Genomic DNA, 10,407 nt, shown 5'->3' with positions numbered 1-10,407 from the left:
TAGTTTTGGCATTACTCTACTATTTTAGTTTAATTAATGTTACTTCTTTCCTCTGGCTTTGCTACACTACTGTTACAGGCCTTATTTAACACATTTTTTCCCAATTAAATAATCAATTAGGCTAACTTATTATAGTATTTGGTGAAGTCAGATTGAAACTCTCCGCAAAAACGAACATTCAATTTGAAAAACTTATACTTTTACACATTTTATTATATAATTCAGACAAACTGAGTTTTTTTTTCAATTACCAAGTGATTCATCTCCAAGTAAAGATAATAGGCGATCTTTGGTCTAAAGCTGACAAACTCGCACATGCGCACATACAACAAGAATTAATAAGAACGGGTTTTAAGTTGGACTCGGTGATCGAATTACAATCACCTGCTACTGCTGGTACTTTTCAAGACTATAATGTTCACACGCTCTCACCGGATTTCCTAATTACTAGGGTAAATGATGTCGTCGCACTGCGCAAGTGCAAAATGAGTGGGTGCAATTTTTTTTTTTTGTTGTTTGTTTGTTTTTTTTCCATTACTCACACACATTATATATAGCACAATGACAGTTAAGACAAATCACTCCTTGTGTGAACAGGTGAAATACCGGTCTGAAGGTATGATACAATACTAATAATAAATAATACTAATAATACATTCAATTTTAAACGCCTGTCTCGTGACCCAAGGACACTCTACATACACCAAAACAAAAAACAAAAACAAATGATAGGTAAATGAGGAGCTTGGCTAAAGTTGAATCTTTCCAGTGCGGAGGGGATAGGTGTAGCTATGTCGTCGTGGCTTTAAAGCGAAGCAGGAAGTACATGATTTAATTCTCTTGTATTGCGGTTTATCTTTGGTTGTACAAACTCAACGGTTAAAACCTTTACGTTAACGGAAGACTCACAGAAACTACGCTTGGGTTGAAATGTTTTTGGCTTCATATAGTATATAGTTAACTAAAACAACTCAACTATTACATTTAACTTCTGTTATATTAAAAATTCAAGTGTCAAGAAGTCTCCATCGGATAGCAGCCTTGTAGACAAGATAGTAATCCTCCCACTTCTTCCGGTTAGAACCGGAAACTGCCCTCGCTTGTTTACATTCTCCGGGGGGTCTAAGCTAACTGGCGAGCGAAAAAGGCGAGCAGCTCTTCAAAAATGACGGGTGACAGTTGATTAGGTTTGTGTATTTAAGACAGTTTTCAGCTGTATTGTCTCTCTGTTACTATTCGGACAATGGCTGCAACTCGCCGCCGGTGCTGTCTCCGGTTAATCCTACCGCTTCTCCTGCTGCTGTGTCCGGGGCTGCTGGTGGCGGCGGAGCAGGTCGCTCTGGTGGAGGTGTTCGTGGAGCAGCGGCCCGGTGTCAGCGCTTTGCTCCAGGGAGAAGTGGTGGAGTCCAGGCCGGGCAGATGGAGCTCCGAGCACCGGGACCAGGACAAACAAGACCTTGAGGGAGAGCTGGTCCTGGTCAGTGGCTCACATTTAATTTATTTTTGTGCCAGTGATGGACTGCTTTAGACCGTTAGAAACAGTAAGTTTAGGAGATATCGGAACACAAAGGAGCACCAGGACTTCAGTTTAAGATTATTTTAAATACTCGATCAATACGTTAAATTTAAATGGCGAAGATGTTACTATAATATAATAAATCAGAGCCAAAGTCTAACTGCTGGTTTTTCCTTAATATGAACAACACAAAGTTTTCAAAAACAACATATTTAACATTTTGTTGTAATTATTTAAGAACAGTGGTGGAAGAAGTATTCAGGTCCTTTTACCCGAGTACTGTACTTAAGTACAACTTTGAGGTACTTGTACTTTACTTGAGTATTTCCACTTTATGCTACTTTATACTTCTACTGCATTACATTTCAGAGGGAAATATTGTACTTTCTACTCCACTACATTTATTTGACAGATTTAGCTACTTTTCAGATAAAGATTTGACACAGTGGACGATATAACAAGCTTTTAAAATACAACATATTGTCTGGGTCACATTTCACATGTCTATGAGTTGTTAACAGCTCCACCAAATAGTGATTTTTCCCTCTAAACTTCTCACATGCTTTCATTTCAATAAACGCTCAAATGATCCAATATTTCACCAAAAAATCAAAGATCAGAGAAAAAGTCCAAAAACTGAAAACAGATTTGTGTATCAGAACTTTGTTTTTTCTTCTTTTCTCTCCCATTAATCATCTCACGACCCCTCAGATTTATCTGGTGACCCTTTGGAGGGGCCCAACCCCTAGGTTGGGAACCACTGGACTAAACTATCTAACTGTATATAAAGTAGTGTAAACTAGCTCCACCTCCAGCAGCTACAACAGTAACATGCTGCTCTAACACTGATGCTTCACTATTAATAATCTAATGATGTCATATATAATAATATATCAGTCAGAGGGACCAAACCACTACTTTTACTGCAATACTTTAACTACATCAAGCTCATAATATTTATGTACTTTTACTGTAGTAGGATTTTTCATGCAGGACTAGTGTAGCATTTTTATATTGCTGTATTGATACTTTTACTGTAGTAAATGGATCTGAGTACTTCTTCCACCACCTTTACATCAGTAAAAGTTGAAATACCACAATGTAAAAATACTTAAGTACGATTTTAAATGCAGGACTTTTACTTGTAATTAAGTAAAAGTACAGAAATATTACCAGGTGAAATTTGAATCAGTACATAAGCAGCATTTTATTGTTATTATTTGATCTTCAGGACTTTATAAGAGTCACAAGATAAATCTGAGGGACTGAAATTATCGTTTCTGTAGGGAAGAAGAAAAAACAAAGTTCTGGATAAATTTGGATTCATTTTCCTCTCATCTTTGTGTTTTTGTGAAATATTGGTGGTAAGGAAAAAAGGCAAACATCTGCTGGCTGCAGCTTCTCAGATGTGAGGATTTACAATTTTTATGCATCATTCATGATAGAGAAGTGAACATCTTTGGATTTCGGACTGTTGATCGGACATTTGAACACGTCACCTCGGGCTCTAACAAAGTATAACAGCATATTTTATTGTTTTATAAATAAAAAAAAATAATGAAAATAATCGTGAGTTGCACCCTAATCACAGCAACATTTAATCTCTGCAGAAAATCATGGTGAACTGCAGGTATGAGGTAGAAAAGTGTGACACAGAACATAGTTTATACCATTCAGGCTTGAATTTGTGCATTATTGGATGTCATGAATCAGGTGTTTTTGTGAGACTAAAGATGACAAATATGGGGTGACTTTCATATTCAAAATGATATCAGAAAATATCAAGTTTTCCACCCTGTAATACAACTGATGAGCCGGTTTTTCTGTCCTCAGGTTCGGGACGAGGAGCCGCAGGTGAGCGGAGGAAAAGCGGAGGATGACAGCAAAGAGCCGGAGCCGTGGATCGGGGTGGTGCCGGTGGAGATGGACGACAGCAAAGCCTCCACCGGAAACCAGGAGTCCTTCGCTGATGCGATGGTCAATAAAGTAAGTCTGTAGAGGTCACTGCATGTCGGCAGGTGTTCTGTGACTTTTAATAAGCAGCTGATTTTACAGTTTAATCCTGAAACATTTCATCGTTTCGTTTCTCTTCAAGATGAAGCGAGCTCTGGTCCTCGGAGCGTCTGCGCTGATCATTCTGGCTCTCAACCAGAACACCGTCAGAGAGGTAAAAACTCACAAATTTAATGTGCCAATTTAACATGAAAGCTTCCAGTAACAGTTTGTATCTGGAGGCATTTTAATAATCATAGCGATCCATAACCTTTGAGGAGCTTTGGGTGATTATACAATAGTAAACTGAATATCTTTGGTTTTTGGACTGTTGGTCAGACAAAACAAAGACGTATAAAGACGTCACCGTTGACTCTTGGGAAATTATAACAAGTAATTTTTTTTTTTTTACAACTTTCTGGCATTTTATCGATGAAAACAGAACATTTTATCAGATTAATCATTAGTTACAGCCCTAGAGTCGATAGATAAATGGCTGCATTTATGTAGCACTTTTATCCAAAGAGATTTCCTGCTGCTCGTTCACGCTCATCAAGCTACGACACAAACATCTGGAGCAATCTGAGGTTTTTATCTTGCTCGGGGACATTCCGACATGCGGACAGGACGGATCCAACCACCGAGTTTCTGATTAGTGGATAACCCTCTCTGAGCCACAGCCGTGCACAGATTATGAGATTGTCTCGGCTGAAAATCCACAATGAGTTAAGTTTTAAAGACGTTTTGTCCAGTTAGTGTTTATAACCTAAACGTGTGTGTGTGTGTGTGTGTGTGTGTGTAGATGGATCTGTCTCAGGTGCTGTCGAAGCCCATCATTGTGATCCAGACGTCTGAAAACGTCACCAAGCTGATCGGAGCTCTGCTCAGGTACAAAAAAACGCATGTTGTCATAGATACTGACGACGTGGATGATAGTTGTGCTTTCAAATGCAGCTGTACTTCACATTTCTGATTTAAAAAAAAAACACTCAAAATACAGTTGATCTAGTTCTGGTGTATTTAAATGTACTGATGGAGGATGTTTTCTCTCTACAGGGGCCTTCAGGCGACAGCGAAAATCACATACAAGACCATCCTGCAGGACAACCTGGTGAGCCCCTCAATCAATCAGTCAATCAATCAATCAATCAATCAAGCTGACAGTGTGTTTCTCAGTCGTTAACACCCTCCGGTGGTGAGTGAACAGATGACAGGCTGAGCTGACAGTGAGCACGTGCTGCTGTGTGTTCGGGCAGGGAGCCACGCTCACGCTGTGGTCCAGCTGCGGGCGATCGAGAGGCGGACGCTACGGAGAGTGGCAGGGGGTCATCTGCACGGGAGAGACCAACTCTCAGGTCCAGGTAGGGGGAGCAGAACGATCAACATCATCAGACTCTTATACATGTTTCCCTTAAAGCTGCTACAGAAGGAGTTTAAACCAACACGGAGAGTCACGTGCTTTCTTATCCACCTGGGAATGACCTCTCCTCTCCTGATTGGCTAAATGGATTTACAGACATTTTATTTTTAAGTATGTAAAGAGGAAGAATTCTCAGTTTCTCTATAAATCAGAAAAGTCTCATCCATTTTACTTTCCTGTCTGTTACTAGAATCATTTCCTGAGTCGTGTTGTTTTTTATGAAACGTGAAAGGAAGCAGATGTTTACATGTCGCTCCTCTCTGTGTGTCTCTAGAAGTACCTGCAGCAGCTGTGGGACACGGTCCTCCTGGTGGCTCTGATCCTCAGCACCGGCGTCATCGTTCAGGCCCGCTGGCAGTACCAGGACCACCAGCTGAACGACGACTTAGAGGTAAACTGCTGATCATGAACTCAGCTTGTTGTGTTGTTTATTCTAAGCAGAGCCAGATGCAGTTTCTTGATACATAGTGATAGTAACACTCACTGTTGGTTCATCATTCTAATTTTTTATTGGTTTACACAAAATATTCATGTTTTTCTGCTATTTTTTGTACAATGTTATTAATACATTAATTTCCCAGATGTATTAGTTAGAAAATATTTTTGTTTTTCGCATCTTTATGTACTCTGTAGATCATAAATTCATGTTTTGCAGACAGACTTCAGTCCAACACAGTTTATTCTGAGTCAAAATGCTAAATAGTGAAGTTGAACTGAATATTTTACTCTGTAACTGTGATATAATGTTGCTTCAGAGCAGAGTTAACAAATAAGTTGTGGACAGAATGTTTGAAGACAAAGTGGACAGTTAAAGCTTCATAGTAGCGTCATGAAACTCAAAAAGTTATGTTGTAAAACTCTAAAAATAGAACAGCACAATGAGTCAGACATTGAAAAAACATGTTTTTTCTATTACTGCACAGCCCTTTTAGACTCACACACACAGAAAAGCAGTAAATCCACAACCTGGAGAAGAGTTTCCAATACATTTTCTACTGAGCGACTTTATTATTGATTGTTCAGTCTTCATATATAAATATACACATGTACATATATACACATACATATGCTGTACACATATACATACATGTACATATTAGAAATAAAATCCTTAATGTCGCTCCCCTTTACTTAAATGATACATAATTCTTCACACGTGATGTTCTGCTGTGTCGTATTTCTTCAGTTGCTTCCTAAACAGGACGTCCTGAAGAGAATGTCGTCTCTCAAGACCAAAACGTACCGTCAGCCCAAACCCTGGTGTGATCCGTCCCAGCCGGTAGAAACCGACAACTGCGCCGTGTGTCTGGAGCCGTTCAACAACAACCAGGTCAGCCGAGTCAGAGTGTAGCAGAATACACCCACTCATGCATCACAGATTACAGCTGCAACTGTTTCTATTATCGATTAATCTGCAGATTACTTTCTCCATGAATTATTATAATAAATTATAATTTCTTAGAGCCATGGCAACCAGCAGGTGTTTAGCTTTTTTTTCCCTTAAAAAATGACAAAAACAATGATCTAAATTATCTAAATAGTTGCAGATTATTTTTTTGTCAATCGACTAGCGGTTGATGCGTGTCAGATGGTGACTCTGCAGTGAGGTGAATGTTGGGTATTTTGTCCTCAGTGTTTGCGGGTGCTGCCGTGTCTCCATGAGTATCACAGAGACTGCGTGGACCCCTGGCTGCTGCTGCAGCACACCTGTCCTCTGTGCAAACGCAGCATCCTCAGTGAGTCACATCAGTTCACATCTGTCTCTTCATGTTTGACACTATCAGTATTCTTGTATTTATAAGCAGTATATAAACAATAAATGACACTATAATGTAGATGTAAGCAGATATGAATGTGATAATTAATGCCCAGTATTTGTTAGCAGTTATAAATTCTATGAAGACATATTTTACATGATTTAAACTGTATTTTACTATATTTCATTATGTTTATAGTTACAGGTGCTCTAAGCAGGAGTTAAAGATTCATAAACACTTATATCTGCTTAAAACTACATGATAGTGTTATGAACATTTATGAAATGTTTATATACTTCTTATAAATGCTAAATCGGGGCCTTACAGTGAAGTTTTAACAATAACTTGTTTTTCCATTTCCATGCAGAAATATTTAAAAACAAACCTTCATCACAGGACCAGAAGGAGAATCCTCACTGATTTTCATCTTATTAATATTTATTATGAACAGCTCCCATAAAGACCAAAACCAAAAATGGTTTCATTTTACAAATTATGAGTCATTTGAAACCAAATACAAGCAACAGTTCATTGTTGCCCAAACAGTATAATGTGTCATATTTGTATGTTGAACTTTAATGTGTTGTCAGTTTTGTGTGCTTCACTTTTCACTGGCTTTAGTTTGAACGATAAAGTTTTACTGACTGAAGCTGCTGGACAGGAGAGAGTTTGACTTTTTTAATGGATGAAAATTTAACCCTTTTTTTTCTTAAAATCATGTATCAACTGTAAAGTTTGTACTTCTGTAGTAAACCATTTGTTTCTTTTCCTTTTATCCTTTAATTTAACAAAGTAAAAGTCTTAACAATTTTATCTGGGCCATATATTTTCTCAATCAATCTGTTTTTTCCCCCAGAGTAATCCACCGGTCGATAAAAGGTCAAAAAATAGTAAAAAAAAAAACAATCACATTAAAATCATCCAGAAGCCATTTTGACACATTAAAATTGCTTTTTTGTTTAACCAACAGTTAAAAACCAAAAGAAATCCAGCAAATCTTTATATGAGAAGCTGGAACCAGATCATTTTTGCTTAATAAATGTCAATAAATCGATCATCAAAACAGTTTTCTGTTGATCAGCTGATCTAATGACTCACTGATGGTTTCAGCTCTGGATTAAAATCTCTTTCTCTTCCTCAGGCAGCGTCTGTAAGGACAGTTAACGGTCACCTCACCTCTGGGAATCACATCTCGTCTTCTGTGACACTCCAGTAGCCCTTTTTTTTTGTTGTTTTTTTTAAACTGACCTCGTCGCTTCCTCCTTCCAGCGATGGATCGTGGGAGCAAATATAAAACTTCTCACAGCAGCCGACCGGCCGTCAGGACTGCGGAGCCGGTCGGATTCTGACCTCTGACCTTCAGCGGGTCTCACGGACACTAGGTGGTAGTATTAACACAATACTATGAAGTACTTTAGCGGTACTGTTGTGTGTGTGTGTGTGAACAGTACTTCTTCCTGGGATCATGTTACTGTACAACTGTGGAAATATTCGTATGTGACGTCGTGACTCATGAGGGTGTTTGTGTTACGGCTTCGGACGCACCTTCTGCTCCATAAAACCCAGATAAGCTGACGGAGTAATTGTAAACACGGACGAATCGATCGACTCGTCAATGTTCACTTTAGGTCCAAATGATGTCAATAAGCAACTTACAAAGTGGACGAACTAAGACTGATTTCATCTAGTGTTGAAACTTTGCATTAAATGTTAGTCGTAGAGGTCTCGTAGTCGTAGTCCAGAAGTTAACTGTGACAGTTGGCACCAGATGTGGAAAAAGTGTTTCCAACATGCCTTATGACTTCACTGCAGAGTGATGGAAACCCAAACTACAAACACAGTTCTTCAATTACACTTTAACATCACAGCTTTGTATCTTACAGGAGCTCGTTTAGTTGCACTGTTTTAAATGCGTAGTGATAGAGCTGTTAAGGTCACTGCTCAGTTGGCTTCCTCATATTCAGAAGGTCTGTATGAAGAAGTTAAAGGATGAGGCTGCACTTTTCTATATTTATCTTATTGTCAACATGTGCAGAGTCAAACTATGAACTGATCCTACTTACAGATGTTGCAGTAGACCTCTGCTGTTGTCCAGAAACTATTAAAAACACGTCAATGAGTCAAACTGTTGCACTGGGTGACGAGTTCCTTCATTATGAAGAGATTGGTCACGTTAGTTGGTTTAGAAACGGCTCCAAAGACGACGATCATGTTTTCACTGCAGCTCATTGACGTGTTTTTAACAGTTTTTAGACGACAACGGAGGTTTACGGCACAGAGGAATAAGACATATCAGACTTTGGATACACACGCACACACAATACTTGTAAGTAGATCAATTCATTGTTTGGCTCCAAACATGAGATTTGTTGACGGTAAGAAAAATATAGAAAATCAGCCTCATCCACTGAGAACAGTTCTGCTCTATAAATCTCATCAGCAGGTCATGTGACAGATGCAGCTGCAAATTAACTCTAATAACCTAAAAACTTGGATTATTGAAAGTGCAGCCTCCTAACTTCAGTTCTTCTTTTCTTTCAAGATTTGTGTATGTTGACGTTTTTGACGTATTTGCAGAGAGTTGTATTCAAACTGTGTGTTTACATACAGTTAAAAACTACAGTTAAAGTGCAAAGTTGGTGTTAATCTCTATTCTTACTGCCAACAAATCCCACGGAAAGACCAAAACCAACAGTTAGTTAGTTCACTGGTTCCTACTGAGGATGTAAATCTTCAAAACAGCTCACAAATATAGACATTTATTTTGAAAAGCCTCATTCATTTCCCATAACAGCTGAGCAAGCTAACAGGAGGAAACAGTGGATTTGTCTGAGGCTATTTTCAGCAGCAGATGAATCCACGTTTTGTGCTCTAGTGAGTATTTATTCACAATAAACTACAGTGTATGTATTTGGTAATGAAATGTAGCTCGTTAGTCGTTATTCGGATCAATTCGTTGTTTCTTTCGGGTCTTTTTATGGGATTTGTTGACGATAAGAAAAACTTTGCCGGCTTTATCATTCAAGTTAAAACCAAATATGACTCTGTGCAAAATTTGCAGCCCTTTTTGGTCAAATCACAAAAAAATAACAGAGGAAAATAAGTGTAATCATGAAGTCAATCCTGACCGTGACAAAAGAAAAAAAGTGATCGTGGCGTTTCGTCAGTGATGACTCAAACTCGAAGGATGTCAAAAACATAGTATTAATGTATTTATTTGATGTTTTTTTTTCTTTGCAATGTCAACTCCAAAAAAAGCAATTACATGTGCTTTTTTTTCTTTGTTTTGTTACAAAATGCTCCGATAGATCTGTCTTCTCCATAGAAAATAGTGTGTGTGTGCGCGTGGCGACATGTAGGAGGCTCCTCTACTGCACGTGCTTCCAAAAACACAAAAGCTTCATAATGATGAGATGGGTCACAGAGCGGATATCTTTTTTTTTTTTTTTTTTTTTACTAGACTTTAGTTTTAGTGGATACTGGACAGCGGCGGCGGCGGTGGCGTGAAGCGGGTGGATGACATCACTTGCATGCATTTAAAACGTTAACATGCGAGCGGCTTTTCACGCACGTGCGCCGCTCTGCCGCTGACGTCCAGACTTGATCACCAGGTCAGTAATTTGTTCTTCCAGCTACAGAAGGAACCACTTTCTCCAAAAAACACTTGGATAATTCTTCCTTTTTATTCCTATGTTGTTTATTTGAAGATGATAATGGTGTCA

The 10,407-nt window shown here is 38.7% G+C and overlaps 1 protein-coding gene across 2 annotated transcripts in view; it reads left to right on the top strand.

The window, feature by feature from the left end:
* Positions 1-9,725, top strand: part of rnf215 (ring finger protein 215) — a 30,863-nt gene extending 21,138 nt beyond the window's left edge. The window contains exons 3-12 of one of the 2 annotated variants that reach the window (XM_067572048.1): positions 1,334-1,477; positions 3,350-3,502; positions 3,612-3,683; positions 4,311-4,396; positions 4,565-4,619; positions 4,765-4,869; positions 5,203-5,319; positions 6,115-6,258; positions 6,562-6,664; positions 7,827-9,725. In XM_067572048.1, coding sequence (XP_067428149.1) covers positions 1,334-1,477; positions 3,350-3,502; positions 3,612-3,683; positions 4,311-4,396; positions 4,565-4,619; positions 4,765-4,869; positions 5,203-5,319; positions 6,115-6,258; positions 6,562-6,664; positions 7,827-7,849 — 1,002 coding nt within the window. In that variant the 3' untranslated portion in view covers positions 7,850-9,725. Of the gene's footprint in view, positions 1-389; positions 1,478-3,349; positions 3,503-3,611; positions 3,684-4,310; positions 4,397-4,564; positions 4,620-4,764; positions 4,870-5,202; positions 5,320-6,114; positions 6,259-6,561; positions 6,665-7,826 lie in introns of those variants that run through there. The other variant, XM_067572039.1, reaches the window with a different exon arrangement.
* Positions 9,726-10,407: the final 682 nt, after the last annotated feature.

This window comes from Thunnus thynnus, chromosome 2 (genome assembly GCF_963924715.1).
Source record: "Thunnus thynnus chromosome 2, fThuThy2.1, whole genome shotgun sequence".
In the NCBI taxonomy this organism is placed as follows: Eukaryota; Metazoa; Chordata; class Actinopteri; order Scombriformes; family Scombridae; genus Thunnus; species Thunnus thynnus.
Note: the sequence above shows the minus strand (reverse complement) of the source record. Positions and strands in the feature narration are given on the sequence as shown.